The sequence below is a fragment of the Gopherus evgoodei genome, chromosome 2 (assembly GCF_007399415.2).
Source record: "Gopherus evgoodei ecotype Sinaloan lineage chromosome 2, rGopEvg1_v1.p, whole genome shotgun sequence".
Classification (NCBI taxonomy): Eukaryota; Metazoa; Chordata; order Testudines; family Testudinidae; genus Gopherus; species Gopherus evgoodei.
Genome location: NC_044323.1, coordinates 635,058 through 661,096, shown reverse-complemented (window position 1 = coordinate 661,096; position 26,039 = coordinate 635,058). Strand labels below are relative to the sequence as shown.

General features: G+C 43.2%; 1 protein-coding gene across 4 annotated transcripts in view; it reads left to right on the top strand.

The window, feature by feature from the left end:
- Window positions 1-564: 564 nt before the first annotated feature.
- The window catches only part of LOC115645272 (zinc finger protein 777-like), a 46,962-nt gene continuing 21,487 nt past the window's right edge, over window positions 565-26,039 (top strand). The window contains exons 1-3 of one of the 4 annotated variants that reach the window (XM_030549656.1): window positions 565-735; window positions 22,555-22,956; window positions 25,590-25,716. In XM_030549656.1, coding sequence (XP_030405516.1) covers window positions 697-735; window positions 22,555-22,956; window positions 25,590-25,716 — 568 coding nt within the window. In that variant the 5' untranslated portion in view covers window positions 565-696. Of the gene's footprint in view, window positions 736-15,718; window positions 15,816-22,554; window positions 22,957-25,589; window positions 25,717-26,039 lie in introns of those variants that run through there. The other 3 variants (XM_030549657.1, XM_030549654.1, XM_030549655.1) reach the window with 3 other exon arrangements.

Sequence of the window (26,039 nt, the reverse complement as noted above, 5' to 3'; positions counted from 1 at the left end):
AAGTTTAATTAAATGTTGACTCTCTCAGTAATGAATTGAAGATGCAAAGGAATGTGAATTGCAAAACAAACATGTTGGCTGTAATCTGCACAACGATGATACTAGGGGAATGTGAGGAATGTTTATATGAGGATTTTTATATTGTCCTCCTCTTCCTATTTAATAATAATGTAATTGAGTAAGAAAGTGTGGCGTGTGAACACTCATGATTTCAGGTTCTGGTGACGTTTGATGACATCTTGCTCTATTCCTCCTGGGAGAAGTGGGATCATTTAGGAGCTTTACAAGAATATGATGGAGAACTATGAATCTTTGATCCCTTTGGGTGAAGAGAACATTCCACTCCCTTATTAGAAGCTTGGAGATCGGTGATGTTTCTGGGTTGTCCCCAGTTCTAGCTTTTTTTCTCTAGTCGCTGTGGGTTCTGGAGGGTCAAGGCTTAGAGACCAGTGTTGTTCTGAATGCGCAGTTGGGAGCAGGACCTACCTCCTATCAGACATTTTACTTTTCTGCAGCTTCCTTAATAGCTTCTTTGCTTTGGATCATTCTTCACCTCCAGTTTCACAAGCAGATTGCTCAATAATCATTTATAATTCCTTCCAGCCAGTATTTAAATTAATTGTATATTGTTCCATAAACAGATTCTACTATTTCTGACCCCTGCCTTGTAGCTACAGTGGACAAGACGGAGGAGGCATGCATCGAGGACCTGAGGAGCGAGAGATCCCTATACTGGTGAGTTACACAAAATATTGCAGTGAGACGTTGGGGAAGAAAGGGAATCTTTGTATGCAGAGGGCATTGAGAGAAAGGTAAAGGGCTGGAAAGGAAAAAAGTAGCAAAGCTTTCAAAAGCAGCAAAGCTCTCTAGTCACTGACAGGAGAGGATGAGAAGTGATCGCAACAGAGATTTTGGAAAAGGTGATAGCGTTCAGAGAAGATCTTAATCCAAAGGGAATAGAAAACAGGAAGTGGGTCAGGGTCTTGGAGACGCAAAGTGTTCCATGTAGTGTCTGTACTATCACATTCAGTACAACCCTGGGGAGGAGGCGCACAATGAGTAGAGGACAGTGTGGGTGGCTGTACAAGGGCAGAGGTGGTGGAATGAGTTTGCTGAGAGCTCTGCAATGAGGAGAACAATCTTGAATTAATGTCCGAGATTGTAGTAGGAAGCCATTGAACATGACAAAGGATTAGACGGATACAGTATCTAATATCAGCTGTGTCACAACCTCGCTTTCATGCTAATGGGAACAATATTGTGCCCGAAAATAGTGTTTGCACTGTTCTGCCTGCAATCGTGGTGCAGATATGAGTAGTTAGACATGGCGTTATTTGATCTGCTGGTGGCTAGACCTCTGACTACTTTGATTTAGAGAGAAATCTATAAAACTCTGGCCCATGGACATGTTTCACTATCACAGCTAATAGAACAGGCTAGCTCCAGAATTCAGGACCTCCCACAGATCAGAGTGGAAGGATTTTGGAAGACTATGAAACAAGAAGTGCAATATTATAAACCAGGTGTGACCAGGAGATAGGTAAGGACTTTATCAGACTCTGTTTTAAGGTTTGGGAAGGAATTTGGTAACATTGCATTGGCTCCTCTGTGATAGCAGGATCTATGATGCTTCCCGTTTACACTTTTTAATTTCAAAACCTTTTGTTCATGTTAATCCACACAACACTCCCTGAACTGTTTCGTTTTACAGGTTGGGAAACTCAGGCAGGCTGGTTAAGTACTTTAGCCATGGTAACCGAAGGAGGAGCTGTCTGAGCAGCAATTAGAATTTAGAGTCATCCTTGGTGTAGGTCACAGAGCTCATTTAAAAAGGAAAGGTTAGTGTCATGATCCAGTCGGTGTGGGATGCAAACCCAGACCAATGAGAGGTTGCGTCACCGCCTGCCCTTTAACCTTGGGCGCCTCACAATGCTTTGCTGCTGTAGCTCGCAACCAGCATGCCGGTCACACCCTGAGTGTCTGTGTGGTAGACAGTCCTGGGTAAGCAGCTGTGACCCCAGCAGTGTAATACAGCCCCATTTGGATTTCCGTCAGACTGGGTTACTACTTGCACCCTGAGACACTCTCGGTTCCAAATTTTCCCAAACCATGAACTCTGCAATGTCCTAGACTGTTCGGAGAAATAATACAGTTCATTTGTTCCTCTAAAGACACAAAAACACACCACAGCTTATTAGCTTAACTGCAGTGAATATACTCTTCCCTTCAAACACAGCACTGAATTGGTTTATAGTAAAATAAAACAAAATGATTAATAACAGGACATAGGTTAAGTGATGCTAAGTAAAAGGAAAAAAAAATAGAAAGGGTTATAAGCAAAAGTGAAAACACATCTAAATATCTTAAACTTAATTTAGCAAGATACAAGCTATGTTCAAAACACTCACCAAAGAATCCTGTGGCACCTTATAGACTAACAGATGTATTGGAGCAGAGCTTTTGTGGGTGAATACCCATTTCATCAGATGCATGTGTACATCTGTTAGTCTATAAGGTGCCACAGGACTCTTTGCTGCTTTTACAGATCCAGACTAACACGTCTACCCCTCTGATGCTTGACTCTCTCACCAGTCATTCTTCTTCCCAGCCAGGGCTGACTTTCTCTCAGGACTTTTCACAAAATCACAAGGGGCTGATTTCCTTTGTCTTCCGAGGTGAAAGATCTTTACCTAAGCAGGTTTCTCATGTAAATTCAGCTTCAGAGACTTTAGCTCCCCCTGGCTGAAGGACCTGTCTTTCTAAGCTTGCAAGAGTTCTGACCTCTTGTGTCCATCTAGTGAAGGATGCCTGAAATGGCTTATCATCTGTCCTTGCTTATATCGCCTAGAGTTCAATGATCTTGCTTCAGAAGATAAGAAGCCCTTCTGGATACTCAGCTTGATCTGTCTACCAGGCAGTGAACTCCTGCTGTCCTTCCCTTCTAGGGTGACCAGATGTCCCGATTTTATAGGGACAGTCCCAAGTTTTGGGTTGTCTTCTTATACAGGCTGCTATTACCCCCACCCCTATCCCGATTTTTCACATTTGCTGTCTGGTCACCCTGTTCCCTTCCTGTGAGCTTCCCATTCCCCATATGTAAATAGGGCTTCCGTTTTGATGCTACCATGCTTAATTTACCCAAGAGACAGGTAAATAGCTGCCCTCCCCCTGCTGTCTGCACAGGAACTATTCCTGCCTTTGTTGGACCACACACTTTAAAACATGAAATACATGAATATTCATAAGTCCTCCTATAGTTTTAATACATTTTACAATATAAACCACAGTGTATTACAGGCATTCATGAAAGACCTTCCATGACACTCGACTATTGCATTCAGTCAGCTGATTCAATTGCACATTATCTGCGGTTTAGATGCTCCCCCCATCTTTATAGCTCAGATAAAGTTTCTCTTCCTGGCTGAGGTGTAGCTAGGCTGTCTCTTCCCCCAATTTGTTAGCTTTGTTTATCAGATATGTAAATGCATCTCATTTATTTAATTTATCTTTACTGGAAGCATTAAAAATAAATGAATTAAACATATCTATGTCTTTTCCTAATTTTAAGAGGAAAACATGCTTCTTATGCAGTCAGTACATTTATAAATAAAGTCTGGTAAACAAGTGTGCAAAGCCTAAACGATAGAAGAATAAAGGAGAAGTGTTAACATTCTTTTTTAGAGACTTTTTTTTATGGCATTAGTACTTTGTTAAATTAAGCTATCGCACAATTATGTAATAACTTTATGACAGAGAAAGGAGAAGTGTTAATACATAGCGACAGAGAGTCCTGTGGCACCTTATAGACTAACAGAAGTATTGGAGCATAAGCTTTCGTGGGTGAATATCCACTTCGTCAGATGCATGTCAACCACATCTATACATGTAAAACCACAGGCAATTTTCTCTGTTTTAGAGAAAAACAGGTTTAGGTTTAAGTCTAGGTTTACTTGGTCCTGCCTCAGTGAAGGGGCTGGACTGGTGACCTCTCAAGGTCCTTGCCAGCCCTACATTTCTATGATTCTATGATTTTAATGCAGTTATTTAATGCACTTCAAAATAAAAGAAATAAATAATTTACAAAAACCTTAGTAATTACAGAATACAGATTTAATGAATATATATTAACACTATATTTTACAAAAACAATCTTTATACACAGTTAGTGCATTTCTAAATAAAACTTTAATGTCAGAGCAATACAGAAATGTTAATACATCATATATAGAATTATGCATTTTTAGAGAGAATTTTTTGTGCATTTTAAAATAAGATAATTAAATAATTGTACCTAGTCTTAAAGATGGTAATAAAGAAGTGGTAGTACATACATATATATGTATAATACATAGACAAATATAATACATATGTACACCAAATGTATACAGACAAATATTTTTATGCATTAAGTACATTTCTAAATACTCATTACATAATTGTACAAAGCTTTAATGATAGAGGAATAAAGGAGTGTTATATAAAATTGTGCATTTATAGCGGAAAATGTCTTTTATGCCGTTAGTATAATTCTACAGTAAACAGCTGTACAAAGTCTTAATGACAGAAGAATAAAGGAGAAGTGTTAAGATGGATTCTTAGAGAAAAATATTTTTTTCTGGAATTAGTATTTTTCTAAATAAAATCTATTAAATAATTGTAGAAAAGGTTACTAGAAAAGAATAAACCAAAACTGTTACTTAATACATACATATAATGCATTTTGAGAGGAAAATAATTTTATATGCAGTTAGTACATTTCCAAAGAAAGTCATTAACAATCGTGTAAAGGCTTAATGACAGAGAAAAGGAGACCTTAATACATATACATGCGTTTTTCTAATTTTTAGAAAAAATATCTTTATATGCATTTAGTGCATTTCTAAACAAAGCCTTAAGATCAGAGGAATAAAGAAGTATTACTACTGACATATAATCATGCATTTTTAAAGGAAAAAATGTCATATGCTGTTAGTACAGTTTCAAATAAAGTTCATTAAACAACTGTACACGGGTTGCAAAGTATTAGTGACAGAGAAAATATAACTACTGTGTGTGTATAGTTAGATTTTCTTTTTGTTATTATTTATTTATATAGATATATACACACATAATATAAGGAGAGAATTAATTATATTGTACAGGATACAGTTGTTCTCCAGCCTCCCTTCAGAGATAGACTCATAGACTCCAGGACTGGAAGGGACCTCGAGAGGTCATCGAGTCCAGTCCCCTGCCCTCATGGCAGGACCAAATATTGTCTAGACCATCCCTGATAGACATTTATCTAACCTACTCTTAAATATCTCCAGAGATGGAGATTCCACAACCTCCCTAGGCAATCTATTCCAGTGTTTAACTACCTTGACAGTTAGGAACTTTTTCCTAATGTCCAACCTAAATCTCCCTTGCTGCAGTTTAAGCCCATTGCTTCTTGTTCTATCGTTGGAGGCTAAGGTGAACAAGTTTTCTCCCTCCTCCTGATAACACCCTTTTAGATGACCAGGAAAGTTTTTTTTAAAATAACACAAAAAGGAAAAAGGCACAGGGAAGAGAACCCCCCACCTCCCCCGACTGGCATGAGACAAATGGCAGAAACCCCTGTTCTGGGACCATAGGACAAAAACACATCTCATTGGCTGAGCATATCAGAAGATATTCTTTAACTATGGGACCTTTTGCACAATATCACCTTATCGAATTGCATCACATCTTCCTGAGCCAGTCTGTAGGTTTGTTCTAATCTCGTGGCCTTCTATGGGATTATTCTCCGTATCATATTAAAGTGTAATTAATCCCAAGCAAAATAAGTATGCATATACATGTAGCCAACTTTGTACAACACCTATGTAAACTTAGCAATATATATATATTTTTTAATTGTGGACCAGGAATAAAATTTCCTCTTTTTACACATTTCCTTTGGCAAATGTCTTTAAAAACTGCTAGAGAGACCACAATGGAATTACATGGCTAAACTTTATTCCAATTTCCCTTATTCCATTTACTCAAAGTAATGTATTTTTCATAACCTTTGATATTTATTAGAAATTAGCACCTATTGTCTTAGACTGTATTAGAGGATTCTTAGTTTTTAGTAAAGTTTTTGAAATGCCCATAAAATTCTTATTCTTTTTTAGCAAAACATACCCCCAGATACACAACCACTGATGCCCCTCCCCGCCCTACTTCCACAAACAATTAAGTATACATTTAAGCCAACCTGTATACTATTTTATAGATAAATGACTGTAAGCATATATTCAAACTAGTTTTATAGTGTTTTATTACAAGTAAGACCCACTCATACATCTTCACACTTATTTTTCTTCATTATTTATACAAAATACACACACAGCCTAACTTAAAAGAAATCTGGTGGTGTAAGATTGTTTAATACACTCCAAGTAGGCAAAATGCAGACCTAGTTTAAACTATTTTATGTAAAAGTTTATTACACTTTTTATCAGAGATAATAATACTGTCCCCTCCCTGTAACTCACAAACACACACATGTACACACAACACCAACAGCTACCCCTCCCTCTTCCTTCCCAGAGCAATTAAACATACATTCAAACCAAACTGCATATTATTTTATAAACTGAAGCATAAATTCAAATTAGTTTTATTTTATAGATGTGTGTGTGTCTCTCTCTCTCTCTCTCTCTCACATGTGTGCGTGCGTGCGCGCACACATATTTATTTTTCAGTATTATTTGCTGGAAAGCCCACACATAACCTAACGTCAAGGAACTCTAATTCTGTAAAATTGGGTAATACACCCCGGTATAAGATAAAATGCAAGTCTAATTTAAACTACTTATGTATAAAGTAACACTGTAAATGTTTAATGTAAAAAGAGTTTGTAACACTTTTGACGTCTTTTTTCCCACAAACTGTTCCCTTTTTGTTATGGTAACCCAGGAACTCTTTCAGAATTTAAGGTATGGAATGCACATTTAATTAAAATTATTAACATAGATTTAATAAATAAAATAAAACCAGCAATGGAATATTAGAGAAACCTATATTTGGTATTTCAGAGGTAGTAGATAAAAATAAAATGTTCTTAACATTCAATCTATCTTAAATACTTTAGCAGTAACTATTTAACACTATTCACTTATTAGACATTTAGCAAAATACAAAAAAGAAATTAAAAATCATTGAACACTTAGACTTTTAAAGATAACACACACAAACAGAGCTGAAGGATGAGAGTTGGTCTGGATTCTTAGGAGTGTTGTAGGAACATTTTGGTAAATGTTTAGAAACTTAATTTTGTTAAACAGTTTTATACCTGTCTTTGTAGCTGCCCTGCTTTAGCCTGGGGGAACCACGTGTCATACAAAAATTCTCCCCAGCCTCATGACATATTATATTATCCCTTTTGTTTTTCCAGTTTTTCTAATCACTTTGCACAGGGGGACAGAAATAGTAAATAAATAACATTTACAAAGGCATCAGGAGTTGTGAGTATACATCCTGGGGCAAAACTGCAAGACTGGTCATTTCTGCTGAATAACGCCCCTTTTACCATAATAACCCATTCCTTCTCTTTGCAGCCTGAGTGATTATTTATAGAATTACCTGAAAGGCAAAAAGAACCTTTGTTCATTAGTACCTCAAGACACACACCGGACCCTAAACGAAGAGCAGAGTGACTAAACATGAAACCTAAAGGAATGATGGGTGAACAAAGCTATTGGCTGCACTGTGCAGTAGCACTGGTGTAAAACTTCAAGCCCAAACATATTTTTTTCACTGATACAAAGCCCTGTAATATAATCAAAACACATCAATATCTTTACTTCTGGAGCAATACTTTACAGAGCTAGCTGCAAAACAATTACTTTTTCCCTATTTTCTTTGTCATCACATTGAAGTGGCCCCAAAGAATTAATTTCCCTGCCCTTTTATAAAACTCTTCACTCTGCAGCACCTTTAAAACTGTAAGCTGTAGCACAGCCTCCTCCTCCTACCCACCGCTCACAAATAAGACAGTTTGGTTTTGTCTTAACCAAAGAGGAGGATGCTCATTCTGTTTAAAAGATATACTATCCCACCTTTAAAAAATAGTTAGCTTGTTTTGAAAGTTTTGCCTACCCATCCATTGCCCAGCATACAAAAAAACCCAACCAAATAAAAACTTCTCTACAGGCAGTTTACAAAGATGGGGATATAGGCCTCTTAATAGGCTCATCCCTTGTAGACTGCACCCTCCTGAGTTACGCCAAATTTCAAAGCAATCTGACTAAGCATGTTAATTTTAGAACACTTAGAAAGGTGGACCTTTAAACAAATGTCTTGCCCAAACCTATAACACAAGGGATCTTGTGGCTGAGAAGCAGTTGTCCAACCCTCCAACTAACAAGAGGGAAGCTTCTGATACAGTCTCCCACAGTATTCTTGCCAGCAAGTTAAAGTGGTATGGGCTGGATGAATGGACTATAAGGTGGCTAGAAAGCTGGCAAGATAGTCTAGCTCAATAGGTAGTGATCAATGACTCCATGTCTAGTTGCAGCTGGTGTCAAGTGGAGTGCCCCAAGGGTCGGTCCTGGGACCAGTTTTGTTCAATGTCTTCATTAATGATCTGGAGGATGGTGTGGATTGCACGATCAGCAAGTTTGCTGATGACACTAAAGTCAGAGGAGTGGTAAATATGCTGGAGGGTAGGGATAGTATACAGAGCGACCTAGACAAATTAGAAGATTGGGCGAAAAGAAATCTGATGAGTGTAGTAAGAGGAGGCCCTAAGATATAAACCTTGGTATCAGAGGCCCGGTATGAGGCCTAAGGCCTGAACTAAAGTAATGGTCAAGACTTTGCTAACATAAAGCAAAGTGAAGCTGTGAGCCAGAGGCAGGCCCTGCTCACAGAAGCTGGCAAGGAAAGGGCTGATGCTGCAAGAAGATACGTACCTAAAAGGTACTGAACACTAGAGATCAGAACATTCACATACTGGCACATTCCACACAGATAACAAGGAACAGGCTGACCCATCCCAGTGACAGGGCCAAAAGGGTAACATGATGGAGAGTTGTTTTGTTCGAACCAACATGTACAAGGTGAGAGGCGGCACCTTGCTACGTAGAGAGGTTGCACCTCATACGTCAGGAGTGATGTGTAACTTGTTTGTGCCTGTGTATAAGAATGCATCCCTGGGGCGGTGTCTTTGTCCAGCCGAGGGGGCAGTGGAAAGTCCTGCCACTGACTGAGCCGAGTCCATTGCCAAAGGGCACTTTCTCGTAGCATGTCCTGAGCTAGAGTAAAAATCTACAGGGAACTACTATTGTGTCCAATACGGCAATAAACCTGGCCGACGTGTCTTCGTACCTTACTAGACTCTGTTGTCATTAGGGGGTTCTCTTTGGGTCTGTTGTGTCAGCTATCTGCAGAGTTGGGGCAGCACACAGAGGGAACACGCGCATGCAGCCGAGTGATACCAACATTGAACAGAGCAGAGCACCACACCGGTAAGCATCTGACAACAATGAGGTTCAACAAGGACAAGTGCAGAGTCCTGCACTTAGGACGGAAGAATCCCATGCACTGCTACAGACTAGGGACCAAGTGGCTAGGCAGCAGTTCTGCCTAAAAGGACCTACGGCTTACAGTGGACGAGAAGCTGGATATGAGTCAACAGTGTGCCCTTGTTGCCAAGAAGGCTAATGGCATTTTGGGCTCTATAAGTAGGAGCATTGCCAGCAGACCGAGGGACGTGATCATTCCTCTCTATTCGACATTGGTGAGGCCTCATCTGGAGTACTGTGTCCAGTTTTGGGCCCCACAATACAAGACGGATGTGGAAAAATTGGAGAGAGTCCAGCGGAGGGTAACAAAAATGATTAGGAGGCTGGAGCACACGATGCATAAGGAGAGGTTGAGGGAACTGGAATTATTTAGTCTGCAGAAGAGAAGAACGAGGGGGGATTTGATAGCTGCTTTCAACTACCTGAAAGGGGGTTCCAAAGAGGATGGAGCTCGGCTGTTCTCAGTGGTGGCAGATGACAGAACAAGGAGCAATGGTCTCAAGTTGCAGTGGGAGAGGTCTAGGTTGGATATTAGAAAAAACTTTTTCACTAGGAGGGTGGTGAAATACTGGAATGGGTTACCTAGGGAGGTAGTGGAATCTCCTTCCTTAGAGGTTTTTAAGGTCAGGCTTGACAAAACCCTGACTGAGATGATTTAGTTGAGGTTGGACTAGATACCTCCTGAGGTCCCTTCCAACCTTAATATTCTAGGATTCAATTCTATGTTTCCATGAAGGCAGTGTCTCAGTGGGATTCCAGGGACCTGGGTTCTACTCCTGCCTCAGCTACTGGCTTGGAGAGTTATTGTAGCCAAGTCACTTAATTATTTGCACCTCAGTTTCTCTTCTCCTTTTGCAAATTACTCTGTACAGTACAGCTTTGTTATTTAAACAGCATAAAAGTGTACTAGACACTTCACAGAACGAATGTAAAGAAGGCTCCTGCCCTGAAGAGTTTACAGTACAATTTTAGATGTGATGCAGTGACTCAGAATAACAAACAATGTGGTGGAGGATGCCCTTCCACCAAGTGTGGCAACTGATGGCAGCAGAGCTATGATACTGGGTTGCTATTTATATGCTTTAAAAAAAGAGACTTCATCAAACTCAGAGAACTGGTAGGTAAGTTACACTGCTCTACAGCCAAAATGCTTCTGAAATAAATGTAGTCCAACTTTACTAATTCTGGATCACTGAGAACAAAAATGATGCTTAAAATTGTTGATTGGCTCTAGTTTTCAAGATATGCTATTGGGTCAGTATATACGACTCTTGACTTGGGAATGGCGGAGGATAAGTGAGTTATAAAGGGAAGGGATCTCAATTTAAACCAGAAATGACTAAAATACATCTTTGACTGGATCTATGAATAAATCTATGACTGGGTTTGGACAGTACTTGCTTTTTAGGCAAAACAATGAATGATGCAATCTGAAGCTGGTATTGCATCATACATGATATGAATTGCATCATGGTATTCCTAGAAGTCATGGATGATGCAATCATAACAAAGCTTACATCACTCTGCTGAACAAATTGCCCTATATCAGCTCTAGAAATCATACAGTGTTGTGCTCTCTTATTTGTCAGTGTTTGATTTTGCAAAGGGACACATTTCTGTTTAGCCAAAGTGAGCAGAGATGCCTCGTACTTGTGTGAACAGTGCAGATAACTTCTGCTATGTTTGTGGTGAAGTGACTTTTGCATCACAAAAGCGCAGTATAACCACTATGGTTAAGAAAGCCTATCGCCTTTATTTTGGCTGCAAAATTGGAGATCAGGACAAGAGGTGGACCCCACACATATGCTGCAACACTTGTGCAACAAATCTTCGCCAGTGGTTGAACAGGAAAAGGAAATCTATGCCTTTTGCAGTGCCAATGATTTGGAGAGAGCCAACAGATCATACCAGCAATTGTTACTTCTGCATGGTGCCTCCAGTTGGGAAAGGTGTGTCAAAGAAGAAAAAGTGGACTGTGCATTATCCAAACATTCCATCAGCTATACGCCCAGTACCCCACGGAGAAGGACTGCCGGTTCCTGATGCATCAGAATCATTCTCACTTGAGTCAGACGAGGAGGAGGAAGAGGATGAAACTTCTGGTCCTGAACCATCAATGTCACAGGACGCACATTTTCTCCCATCCTCCTCCTCTGAACCACACCTCATAACACAAGGTGAACTGAATGACCTTGTCAGGGATTTGGAACTACCCAAGAGTAAGGCAGAGCTGTTGGGCTCCAGACTACAGCAGTGGAATCTCCTGGCAGGCAATCAGGGCAAATGGAGCCCATCAATGCTTGCTGATTTTTAAAGTGTTACATAAACAGGACAGGTGAAATATTATCATGTAAAGCAACCATAAACACATGAAAAGACCTAGGTTTACAATTTATGATTAAAACTCTACTATCTACACAATATACATAGACATAAAATGTAAAAACTTAAATATCTTAGAAACAGTAGCCAATCAGTTGTTTTAATTGTCATATTTGAATTCAGCACATCAAAATACATAATAAATATCACATTTTATCTCTGAAGCAGACGACTTCTCAAAAATTGTAGACCAGTGTTATCAGGGGAAGAAAATCAAAGGGAAAAAGGAGTTCAGGAGAGCTGGCGGTTCCTCAAGGAGACAATATTAAAGGCACAACTGCAGACTATTCTGTTGCAAAGTGAAGATAGGAAGAATAGTAAAAATAGTCCTCTTCAAGGACCTGAAAATCAGAAAAGGATCCTACAAAAAGTGGAAACATGGTTAAATTGACAAGGAAGAGTATAAAACAGTACAAGTCTGTAGGGACAAAATCAGAAAGGCTAAAGGCACACCTGGCAAGGAACAAAAATGGCAATAAAAATGTTTTTTTAAATACATTAGGAGAAAGAGGAAAGAAAATGTAGGTTCTCTGCTTAGTGGGAAAGGAGAGCTAATCAATAACTGATGAAATCAAGAAAGCTGAGGCGCTTAATGTCTATTGTGCTTCAGTCTTCACTAAAAAGATTAATGGTGACCGGATTTAAAAACTTTAAAGCTAATGTTAAAAAAAGTATATAATACAGAGGTTGGGAAAAGGGTCTATACAGCTGGGCATAGTGCTTAGATCAGCCACAAATACAAAGTTTGTTTTTAAAAGACATCTGATACATAGAGTGCATAATCAACAATAACCCCAATTTATGTGAATAGATTTAGCAAAACAGTTTAGATATTAGAAGCTGAACACTCACGTACATCACTCATGAAAAGTTGTACAGGGATTTGGTTGTGGAAAGCAAAATATATCAATGAGTGGAGATGGTCCCTCAGTAAACACAATATTAACGAGGAGGAAGGAATACAAGCCAAAATAGGGAAAGAACAGGTTAAAAATATTTAGATAAGTTAGATATATTCAAATCAGCAGGGCCTGATGAAATTCAGTCTAGGGTACTTAAGGAACTAGCTGAAGCAATCTTAGAACTGTAGCAATTATCTTTGAGAACTGGAGGACGGGAAAGGTCCAAAATACTGGAGAAGGGCAGACACAGTATCTCTCTTTATAAAGGGGAACAAGGAGGACCCAGGGAATTATAGACCACTCAGCTGAACTTCAGTACCTGGAAAGATACTTGAGCAAATGGTTAATGAATTTAGAAGCATCCAGAGGACAATAGGGTTGGTTATAAGGAATAGTTAGTATGGCCTTGTCACAAACAAATCATGCCAAACCAGCTTAATTTCCTTCTTTGACAGGGATACTGATCTAGTGGATGGGGAGCAGTGGATGTGATATACCTTGATTTCAGTAAGGCTTTTGACACAGTCCCACATGACATTCTCATATGCAAACTAGGGAAATTGGTCTAGAATGATGAAATGAGTATAAGGGGGGTGCAAAACTGGTTGAAATACTGTACTCAAAGAGCAGTTACCAATGGTTTTCTGTCATATTGGGAGGGTGTATCTAGGGAGGTCGCACAGGACTCAAGCCTGGGTCCAGTACTATTCAATATTTTCATTACTTGGATGATAGAGTGGAGAGTATGCTTATAAAATTTGAGATGACACTGAGCTGGGAAAGGATGCAAGCACCTTGGGGGACAGGTTTAAATTTCAAAATGACCTTGACAAATTGGAGAACTGGTCTGAATTCAACAAGATGAAATTCAATAAAGAGAAGTGTAAAGTTCTACACTTAGGAAGAAAAAATAAAATGCACAACCACATAATGGGGACTAACTGGCTGGGCGGTAGTGCTGCTGAAAAGGTTCTGGGGGTTATGGTGGATCACAAACTGAATATGGCTCATCAATGTGATTCATCTGCAAAAAAGGCTAATATGATTCTGGGGAGTATTAACAGGAGTGTCACATCAGAAATGGGAGGTAATTGTCCTGCTCTACTCGGCACAGGGGAGGTCCCACCTGGAGTACTGTGTCCAATTCTGGGTGCCACAATTTAGGAAAGAGCTGGACAAATGGGAAAGAGTCCAGAGGAGAGCAACAAAAATGATAAAAGGTTTATAAAACCTGACCTATGTGGAAAGGGCATGTTTAGTCTTGAGAAAAGAAGACCAAGGGCAGACCTGGTAACAGTCTACCTTAAGGGCTGTTAGATAAGAGGATGGGGATCAATTGTTCTCCCTGTCCACTGAAGGTAGGACAAGACACAATGGACTTAATCTTCAGCAAGGGAGATTTAGGGTAGGTATTCAGGAAAAGCTTTCTAGGGCTAAGGTTAGTTAAGCTGGGGAATAGGCTCCCAAGGGAAGTCGTGGAGTCTCCATTATTGGAAGCTTTTAAAAACAAGTTGGACAAACACCTGACGGATGGTCTAGGCCAGTGGTTCTTAAACTGTGGGTCAGGACTCTATTTTAATGGGGTCACCAGGGCTGGTGTTTATAGACTTGCCAATGCCTGATTCCTGCTGCCTGGTGACCCTCCTGGGGTTGTGTAGAAATTGTTGTCAGAAGGGGGTCACGGTGCAATGAAGTTTGGGACTCCTTGGTCTAGGTTACTTGGTCCTGCCACAGCCCAGGGGGCTGGACTTGATGATTTCTTGTGGTGCCTTCCAGCCCCCCATTTCTATGATGCGATGCTTATGAGGGGAAGCTCCCTGCAATTCTGCTGTGGCCAGCTGTTGCCCCCGGAGTCTCTCAGATGAGCCTGGCAGTGGCACACGATGCACGCATCAGGGTGGGGAGCAGGGCCGGCTTTAGGCCAATTCCCCCGAATTGGGCCTCGTGCTTACAAGGCCCGGCGCCCTAAAGAAGAGCAGCTCCCTTGTTAATTTTTACTCACCTGGCGGCGGTCCGGGCCTTTGGTGGCATTTGGCAGCAGGTCCTTCACTTGCTCCGGGTCTTTGGTGCCGCGGAAGACCGAAGCGAGTCAAGGACCTGAAGCCAAAGTGCCGCCGAAGAACCGGACGCTGCCGGGTATTCGAATTGGGCCCTGTGCCTCCCAAAGCCGGCCCTGGTGGGGGGAGTGATTCCCTGGAAAGGGGGCGAGCAGGGACAGGGGGATCCCCGCTATGCTGCCCCCCCGCCCCCGGGGGCGAGCAGGGACAGGGGGATCCCCGCTATGCTGCCCGCCCCCGGGGGCGAGCAGGGACAGGGGGATCCCCGCTATGCTGTCCCCCCGCCCCCGGGGGCGAGCAGGGACAGGGGGATCCCCGCTATGCTGCCCCCCCCCGCCCCCGGGGGCGAGCAGGGACAGGGGGATCCCCGCTGTGCTGCCCCCCCCGCCCCCGGGGGCGAGCAGGGACAGGGGGGTCCCCGCTATGCTGCCCCCCCCAGCAGCAAGCCCCGTCCTGTTGCCCCCCTTCCCAAAGGGGGTGCGGGTTTCCCGGCGGGGGCCAAGGCCTGCTGGGGAGGGCTGGTACAGGCGGGGGCCCTGTCCGGGCTGGGGATGAGGCCTAAGGGCAGGAGGCCCAGCCCCGGGGGCAGCCGCTGGGGAAGGCGAGATGCAGGTGAGCCGGGGCCGGGGGCCCGCTGAGGGGAGCGGGGGGATCACGGGGCAGCGAGGCTGGGAGACCCTCCCCCGGCTCTGCGACCCCCCGGCCGCCAGGGGCCGCTGCCGCCCCGCCGCTCCCGGCCCCGCAGCCAGGCCGCGGCTCCCTCCCTGCCTCCCTCCCGGCTGCGCTCGCTCTGCTCCGCCCGGCAGCGGGGCCGGCCCGTGGCGAGGCGGCGCCGGGACTCTGCCCAGCCCGGAGCGGGAGCGGAGCTCGGTTCGGGTTCGCTGGCAGCGGCGCTCCCCGGGCCGGGACAAAGGGCCATGGCCGAGCGGGCCGCTGCCCAGGTAGGGGCCGGGAAACCCCCCGGCCGAGCCCCGGGGCGGGGGCTGATTCTCACTGATACCGGCCCGAGGGTAAACCCGGGGGTGCCGCGGGCCGGCCCAGGAAGCCAGCGAGGCCCCGGCTCAGCCCAGCGTGGGGTGACCAGCGAGTATAAAACCCTCCTGCCCCGGCCCTGCCCCCCGCGATCCCCCAGCCTGGCCCATTTCAGCTTCCCCCTCCTCGCCCCGGCCCAGCCCTCTCCAGCGGGACACGCTGCCTGCGGGTCCGTGGCACTAGATGGGCTGCGTTACATCCGGCCTCGGAATAGTCGTTTTTCATAGTTTTCCGTGTGGGGTTTTTTCATATCTCAAAGTTCCCCCTTGGGGTTCATTTGAGATGGTTTTTGTTCTAGGCCTGATCCTCTGTAGGTGCCTGTGCAGAGCCCCACTAACGTGGGCGTGCGTGGGTCTGGCACAGAGCCCCACTGAATTCACCTGGCGCATCACACAGGTGCAGACCTGGGGCCTTGACCTGTTACTGGTGGGGTGTTCTGCGCCAGGAGCTAGTCAGCCATTGGTTTCCGGGAAGCAGCTGTAACTGCTTTTGAAATTAAATGCCAATTTAAAAGAAGAAAGCACAAGTCTGGCAAAAGTGGTTGGAACTCATACAGGAAAAATAAACCACCAGGCAAATTTGGATCATGGAAATGGGAAAGAACAATACAATCATATTGTCCATTCCCATACCTAGGCCTTTGTGCAGTCTTGGCTCCAGCCTCCCAAGCAACAGCGCTCCCAGCCCTTTCCTGGGAGACTATTCCCCAGAGGAATAGACTGTTTTCTGGGAGTGTGGTAAAGCCACTCCATGTTGGTGTTATATAGAATTTTAAAGTATTGTTTCCATGTGTACCAAAAATGGTTGCATAGCCCTCTGGGAGGGGGGTACAGACTAATGTCATATAAGTTATATTTAGTACTGTGATTACATTTTGATTCTCTGTCTAAGCCATGTTTTTGTTAATCGTATTAAACTCAACACGTGCTAGATCGTGCATCTCTTACTCACATGAGAAATCCTTACGCTGCATCCCATTGTCAGTGGGAGCAGTCACGTGTGGAAGAGGTTTGTGTTTGTCAGGCAAAGAGAATTGAGTTGAAAATGCGCCAGGATTGTTTTGAAAAGTAAAACCACATCTCCAGCAAGGGGACAAGTACTAAGGGTTGCTGAGCACCTGCTGTTCCCCTTGAAGCTCATGATTTGGCCCCAAATTTATTCTTGGTTCCTTTGAAGTACAAGATAAGCAACATTTGCTAAACATTTGTGAGAATTTACAAGTGCTGTTTTGACCCCAAAATAATTCCATGTTGTTCCACAAATTCAACAGAAACCTACTACTTAAGACTGGCCATAGTGGGTCGAGTATCAGCAGTAGCCATGTTAGTCTGTATCCACGAAAACAACGAGGAGTCTGGTGGCACCTTAAAGACTAACAGATTTATTTGGGCATAAACTTTTGTGGCTAAAAAACCCACTTCTTCAGATGCAACTGAAGAACCTAGTCTGAAGAAATGGGCTTTTTACCCATGAAGGCTTATGCCCAAATAAATCTGTTAGTCTTTAAGGTGCCACCAGACACCTCGTTGTTTTCGTGGATACAGACTAACATGGCTACTGCTGATACTTGACCCACTATGGCCAGTCTTAAGTAGTAGGTTTCTGTTGAATTTGTGGAACAACTATGGTTGTCATAGTGGGTCAGACCAATGAACCAATCTAGCCCAGTAGCTTGTCTTCCAGCAGTGGTACTGGTGCCAGATGCTTCAGAGGGAAAGAACAGACCAGGTAATAATCTAGTGATCCATCCACTGTTGTCTAGTCCCAGTTTCTGTCAGTCGGAGATGTAGGGACACCTAGAGCATGGGATTGTCTCCCTGACCATCTTCACTAAAAGCCATTGATGGACCTATCCTCCATGAACTTATCTAATTATTTTTTGAATCCAGTTCTACTTTTGACCTTCATAACATTCCCTGGCAATGAGTTCCACTGGTTGACTGTGTGCTGTTAGTCTATAATCTGTTAGTCTATAAAATGCCACAGGACTCTTTGCTGATTTTACAGATCCAGACTAACACGGCTACCTCTCTGATACTTCCTTTTGTTTGTTTTAAACCTGCTGCCTGTTAATTCAATTGGAAGGCGTCTGGTTTTTGTGTTACGTGAAGGGGTAAATAACGCGTCCTTATGTACTTTCTCCACACCAGTCGTGATTTTATAGACCTCTCTCATATCCCCCCTTAGTTGTCTTGTTTCTAAACTGAACAGCCCCAGTCTTTTTATTTTCTCCTTATACAGAAGCTTTTCCATACCCCAATCATTTTTGTTTCCCTTCTCTGTACCTTTTCCAGTTCTAATATGTCTTTTATGAGATGGGGTAAGCAGAAGTTCTCCCTGTATTCAAGATGTGGATGTCATCGATGGATATAATGGCATTATGATATTTTCTGTTTTATCATCTAATGGTTCCTAATATTCTGATAGCTGTTTTGACTGACACTGCACGTAGAGAAGATGTTTTCGAGAACTATCCATGATGCTCCAAATCTCTTTCTTGAGTGATTTCAGCTAATTTAGACCCCATCATTTTATATGTATAGTTGGGATTATGTTTTCCCATGTGCATTACTTTGCATTTATCAACTTTGAATTTCATCTGCCATTTTGTTGCTCAGTCACCCAGTTTTGTGAGGTCCCTTTGTAACGCTTCACAGTTAGTTTTGGACTTAACTCTCTTGAGTAATTTTGTATTATCTGCAAACTTTGCCACCTGGTTGTTTACCCCTTTTTCCAGATTATTAATGAATATGTTGAACAGCACTGGTCCCAGTACAGATCCTTGGGGGACCCTGCTCTTTACATTTCTTCACTTTGAAAACTGACCATTTATTCCTGCCCTTTGTTTCCTATCTTTTAACCAGTTACTGATCCATGAGAGCACCTTCCCTCTAATCCCATGACTGCCTATTTTGCATAAGAGCTTTTGGTGAGGGACCTCGTCAAAGGCTTTCTGAAATTCCAAGTACACTATATCCAGTAGATCACCCTTGTCCACATGGCTGTTGACCCACTCAAAGAATTCTAATACATTGGTGAGGCATGATTTTCTTTTAAAAAAGCTGTGTTGACTCTTCCCCTACAATTCACACTATAGTTTCAACCAGTCTGCCTGGTACTGGAGTTAGGCTTATTGGTCTGTAATTGCCAGGATCGCCACTGGAGTCTTTTTTAAAAATTGGTGTCACATTAGCTATTCTCCAGTCATCGGGTACAGAAGATGATTTAAGCAATAGGTTACATATCACAGTTAATAATTCTGTAATTTCATATCTGATGTCCTTCAAAACTCTTGTATGAATACCATGTGGTCCTGGTGACTTATTACTGTTTAACTTATCAGTTTTGTTTCAAAATCTCCTCTACTGACATCTCAGATTTGTCATCTAAAAAAAGTGATTCAGGTGTGGGAATCTCCCTCACATCCTCTGCAGTAAAGACTGATGCAAAGAATTCATTTAGCCTCTCTGCAATGGCCTTGTTTTCCTTGAGTGTTCCTCAATCATCTAGTGTGGCCCCACTCATTGTTTAGTAGGCTTCCTGCTTCTGATATACTTAACAAAACATTGAGCTTATGAGTGAACATTCCTTTCAAGAAAAAGAATTATGAGACAATAGACACAGAATTAAACACATGCTCATAGCTAATACTATGCTATGCCTATATACTGTACAAATGTTTGTGAAAAGCCAGCTGAATTTATTTTAGTTTTGTTTTCTTGCTAAAAGAAATTGAACAGAACTGTAATTTTCTAGTATGGCTATAGATTTCTCCCAGTTTTTCAGAAACCTGTTAAAATTAGTTTGGGGGTATGTGATGTTTGGACATGTCTACACTACAGCGTTAATTCAGCTTACATCAACCTAACTGTAAGCGTACATGCTATAGTGTTCCTCCCGCTGCTGTAACTCGCCTGTTACTCCGACCTAGTAAATCCACTGAAGGATTGGCATAAGGCTTAGGTCGACATAGTTTGGGTGACACAGTGTCTGTATAGACACTGCATTACTTGCATCGCCTGTTGGCTGCCAGGGTGACTGACCGCTGGAGCTGTGAAGTTGACAAGAATGGCAGTTTCACTGCTGGTAAAGTCCCTGTTTTGAAATTGAGCGTGGGGGTGGAGGGGAGGGAAAGTGTTTTTTTCCAGCTGTGAGCCCCAGAAGTGCTGACAGCTGGAGCCTCACTGCGCTGCGCTGAGAGACCGGGCTGTGGGCTCCCCACATTGCTCCCACCTCAAGCCAGCTGTAACCCAGACTTTCTGATCCTACTTCACACAGAGCTCCCAGCTGTAACCTGGGCTCTCTGCCCCCGCTGCGCACGGAGCTCCCGGCTGTAACCCGGGCTCTCTGCCCCCGCTGCGCACGGAGCTCCCGGCTGGAGCCTGGCTGCCACCTGGGTTCTCATCTCCCCACTTGCATAGCGCTCCCAGCTGGAGCCTGGCTGCCGCCTGGGTTCTCATCTCCCCACTCTGCATAGCGCTCCCTCTGCTGGGAGCTGAGAGCCTGGGTGGCATCTGGGCTCTCACTCCCCCAGCCTGCCCCTCTCAAGTCAGTGCAAGCTCTCCTGGTGAGGATGTGCCCCACTGACAGAAGGAGGGTAGCGTGGACGTGAAAAACGCAGTAATTACTGCGGTTGCTGTACGTCTACCTAAGGGTTTGTCTTCACTAAGGGGGTCAGTCGACCTAAGTTACGCTACTCCAGCTGCTGTGTGAATAACGTAGCGGGAGTCGACGTAGCTTAGGTAGACTGACCCCGGTGTCTTCGCTTCGCTGTCGACGGGAGGCGTTCTCCGGTCAACTTCCCTTACTCTTCTCAGAGAAAGAACAGGAGTACTTGTGGCACCTTAGAGACTAACAAATTTATTTCAGCATGAGCTTTCGTGAGCTACAGCTCGCTTCTTCAGATGCATAGAATGGAACTCACAGACAGGAGATATTTATACATACAGAGAACATGAAAAGGTAGAAGTATGCATACCAACAGGAAGAGTCTAATCAATTGAGATGAGCTATCGTCAGCAGGAGGAAAAAAAAAAACTTTTGAAGTGGTAATTAAGATGACCCGTAGAAGGTTTTTTCAAAAGTTTTTTTCATGTTCTCTGTATGCATAAATATCTCCTGTCTGTGTGTTCCATTCTGTGCATCCGAAGAAGTGAGCTGTAGCTCACGAAAGCTCATGCTGAAATAAATTTGTTAGTCTCTAAGGTGCCACAAGTACTGCTGTTCTTTCTGCGGATACAGACTAACACAGCTGCTACTCTGAGATCTTCTCAGAGAGCTGGAGTACCACGGTCAACCCAAGAGCGCTCTGCCATCGATTTAGCAGGTCTTCACTAGGCCTGCTAAATCCATCTCTGAGCGTTGATCTGGTAGTGGAGACAAGTCCTAACTTAGGTCGGTTTAACTGTGTGGTGTAGACATGGCCTGCCTGGAAAAGGAGTTAAGTTCCAGTGCTCAGTGTTGTCACTAACACCAAGCATGATCCTTCAAACAGGAGGATAATTTCTTCTCATTTATCCTGGTGCAAATCCAGAGTAACTCCATTGACTTCTGTGGAGTTACTCTACATTCATATTGGTGTAACTGAGAGCAGAATTTATCTGCTAACTGCAGTGCTTACTCTGCATTTTGTTTCCAAATTACTACAGTGGTTGAATAGCCCGAAAAGTGCTTTGAGGTCTGAATCTTCCGAAGCGAAAATATCAGAGTTTAATGCCGAGGGTTTCTTTTTTCAATATGATACACACACACATCACTTTCCCTTTCTCTGGTGTGACATTAGGCCTGAGTTACGCGACAGTATCAGTGGTAACATTTTGTAGTTGCATGTTATTGACTCTTGCCAGAGAAAGAGTTGCTGGATATGTGCATCGGGTGCATTACAAACCAGCATAAACTGAATATCTTGAAATATAAAGCAAAAGTCACCAGCATAGGAAAAATACTGGGTTAGGAAAAGATGCAGTTACCAAGGCAAAGGAGGGAAAAAAAAGAGTGCCTGAAACTGCTTAAGAGCCATTTTGGAAGGGAAAATTGTGCAAAGCTAATTAAAAAAACCTGATCCTCGTTAACAGTTAAGGCCCCTTTATGCTTCCCTCATGGTATAACGCAGGGGTTCTCAAACGGGATCGAGACCCCTCGGGGGGTTGCGAGGTTATTACATGAGGGGTCGCAAGCTGTCAGCCTCCATCCCCAACCCCGCTTTGCTTCCAGCATTTATAATCGTGTTAAATGTATAAAAAAGTGTGTTTTAATGTGTAAGGGGGGGTCATACTCAGAGGCTTCCTATGTGAAAGGGATCACCAGTACAGAAGTCTTAGAACTACTGGTGTAATGGGACATTGCTGAAAATGAGGATCAGTTCCAAATATTAGTAAAACATGGCGATTGTCTGTGCAATGCAGCTATCAAGCTTCAGCCCAATGCAGTCTAAACTGTCAGTTATAAAACTAGCAAATTAGTTCTATAATAGTATTAACATGCTTGTTTTGATCACATCTGGAGTGTGACCCTATAAAAACAAACATCCAGGCATAGAAAGTGCTAAGTAGCCCGTGGTGAGCAGTTCTTTCACTTTCTCTGTGTAGCTGGGTGTGACAGATGGTGATGGGACCACAACTTGATCTCAGTTTCTCTTCTTGTGAACAGGATCAGGAGTGGGACATGGAGTCCCAGCAGTGGACACCTTTCCAGCCCTCTACTGTTCCTCAGCAAACTTCTGCTAAAGAGACAAAGCCAGACTCTGCAGAGATTTCGCTTTGGACTGTTCTAGCTGCAATTCAAGCAGTGGAAAAGAAGGTTGATTCTCATGCCACGCGGTTACTGAACCTGGAGCGTAGAACAGTGACAACAGAAAAGAAATACTTTGACTGCGAGAAAACAGTAGTGGATTTTGGAAACCAAATGGAGAGTAAATGGGCTGCGCTGGGAACTCTGATCCAGGAGTACGGGCTGCTGCAGAGGAGGCTGGAGAATGTGGAGAACCTGCTGAAGAACAGGAACTTCTGGATCCTGAGGCTCCCCCCAGGCACCAAGGGGGAAATCCCCAAGGTAATGATGTAGCTAATAATATTCAAGAACTGTAGTAAAACAGTTTTCATGATATCTCTAATTATTACCACCCTGAGTCTAATATTCCCAAATGCCTTTATCTCTGAAATTTTGTATACGTGGCCTGTTGGCAGCAGAGGGGTTTTCTGGGAAAGTCTAGTGTTAAATGGGCCCACTGATTTTGAGAGAGGAACATTTTCTTCAAGGAGTCTTTATTTTTGTAAGTTGATCTCTTACACAACTTGGTGTAGAAACCCCATATCTGTTTGTTTTCGTCTGTGAGCTCTAGTGCAATATGTTCTATAATGATAGAAACTGGAGTGACTCTGAAAGCACCATGTTGTGTCTGTGGACTTTATAATCTTTTTGATCTTGCCACGTTTATAAACTCTACAGCAGTAGCCAGTGGAATTTGTAAATACTACAAATCAAATACATTTGGGGTAAGTTGGTTAGTGCTCTGCAAGTATGGCCTGAACAGTCTGTGCAGTCCATAGGCCAAATAGTTTGCTTGATGGAATTTGGAAGCTTTATTCAATTTTTAAATTGTCATTGAGGTTTGTGCTGTTTATTTTAACTCACTCGCAGGTGTCAGCCTCTCTCTGCTTCTCATTTAATATTGAATAGGGCTCTGCAGGGGTAACTCGATTATTGCCTTTTCATTACTCTTTACAAAATCTTGACTGCTGTGAAGTGTCATCAATAAAACTAAATTCATCAGCTAAATGAACGTTGTATTGTATCTGATCACAAGGGAGCAGATGCACAAACCATTACTCACTCTGAGCAGTATCTTCATCCACCAGTAGTCCCACTGAAGTCACTGGAACTACTCTTGAAGTAAGGGCTTGTCCGCAGGGGGATGTTACTGCAAAATAGCTGTGGTGTGTATTTATTTGGCCTATGCAATTTGGTCAAGCCAAGCCACAGGGTTCTTATCAATGATGTTCAAGACATGAAAACCACCCGGAAGTTGAGTCATTTTGCTGTCCTCAGCAACGTGTGTCATGGTTTGTGGCTGCCCACATTAACCTAATGGACTGTCTCTAAAATGCCACCAAAATTCTGCTGTACCACAAATTCCATGTCCAGTATGAAACCGATTCACAAGGCACCATTGCCTTCGCAGTAAATCAAACCCGGGTTGGTGCTGAGTGGGGTCTGAGACAAGATAGCAAAGAATCCTGTGGCACCTTATAAACTAAAAGATGTTTTGGAGCATGAGCTTTCGTGGGTGAATACCGACTTCATCGTATTAGACTAACAGACATTTTGGAGCATGAGCTTTTGTGGGTGAATACCGACTTCACGAAGTGGGTATTCACCCACGAAAGCTCATGCTCCAAAACGTCTGTTAGTCTATAAGGTGCCACAAGATTCTTTGCTGCTTTTACAAATCCAGACTAACATGGCTACCCCTCTGATATGAGACAAGATAGTCATTTGTCACTTTCTCTGCGGATCATGAAGCTCGCCACGCATCCTCTACCATAAATCCCTCACTTTGTAAACTTATCCACAAAGGGCGCCGTGAGGGCAGAGGACCATGTGGTGGATTAAACAAGTCTTTAGTTAATGGCAGACATGGCATATCACGTAATTTCATCACAAGCTTTGCTACCCTTTCCTCTCTGCAAACGCTGGGTGGAGCAATATTTCGGAGAGCTGGTAGTCATGGTAGAGGAGTAGATTTAAGCGTGGCTGAAATAACACGCGTGGCAGAATTATGTTGTACGTCAATCTTTGTGTGAGATGAGCGAGCCCAGGCTGGAGCGCAGCACTCCACTGCTGAGTAACAGAGTGCCAAGGCTGAAGCGTGTAACGTTTGGGTGTTGGTGCCCCATAGCTTCCCGGCCAGTTTTCCCAGCAGGTTGTTGCGTGTTTTGACCTTACTTGCTGTCTTTGTAAGATGGTCATGAAATGTGAGAGTTCTCTTCAACGTGGCGCCTAGAAGGACCAGGTGTGAATCGTGTTTTATCGCGGACTATTGAGAACTACGTTCAGCTCTCTGTCTGTTTGTGCATGATGAAACATGAAGGCGCTCGCCAATCTTACTTCCACTTGGTATCAGGTGCCTCTGATGACAATACTCAGCCATATGGTGTGTCTAAAAAGCAGAGTACCCCAGGTGTATGCTCTTACTCGGCATTAAGACTGCCTTCTTGCTGTCTGGGTTAATCCACTTCCAAAATGGATTAACCTACACTACATAAAGGCATGAATAGCTGTTCTGCACTAGCTCTTCTGGGCTTCTGCCCCATGTAGACACGCTCTAAGATACTGCTCAGTGGGAATGAGGGCACCAGTGCTTTGGCATTCACAGTGGGCTTCCCAGTAAGTAGCACAAATGATGCTCTTCTAGAGAGTGTGGTCGTTCCCCTCCCTTTTGTTCCTCTCCTCATGTTTGCGTTTGAATTCTAGGTATTCGGAGGGAAAGCATTGTGGGTTTCTCTACAGTACCTGGAACTCTTATGGAAACTGTAAAAATAAATTGTAATAATGAGCAATGTTCTTGTGTTCCTTTTCCCCCCACCAGTCTCTTAAATGCTAAAGAAGATGAAAGGGGCAAGTGATTTTATGGCATTGGGGGGCCTTAAAGGGGCTGAATGAATCTGTAACCACTGTGATTGCAGGTCCCGGTGGCATTTGAAAATGACTCAGTTTACTTCTCTGAGCAAGAATGGCAGAACTTAGATGAGTGGCAGAAAGAGCTTTACAAGAACGTGATGAAGGGGAACTATGAGTCTCTGATCTCGCTGGGTAAATATTGGTTCTCACTTGTTTAGTAAATAATCTACAATCTAAGAAATTCATGGGCTAACTCCAGCACTGGGCTAATGGATTTGCATGTGACATAGATGGGTGGTGGGTCAGCACATTTTTCACGGTTATTGGTGCCAGTCTAGAATGAAAGGTATGCAGGGAGGACCTGGTCCCTCCATCTCCAGTGCCTTTGGGCTGTGGATAATGGTTGCAGTTACTTGGCAGTACGCATCCAGAAACCTGCTATGTTCCATGTGTGGTGCTGATGTCAAATCTCCCACTGAACAGGGTAACAGAGGAAGAACACCAGAGGCAGAGAA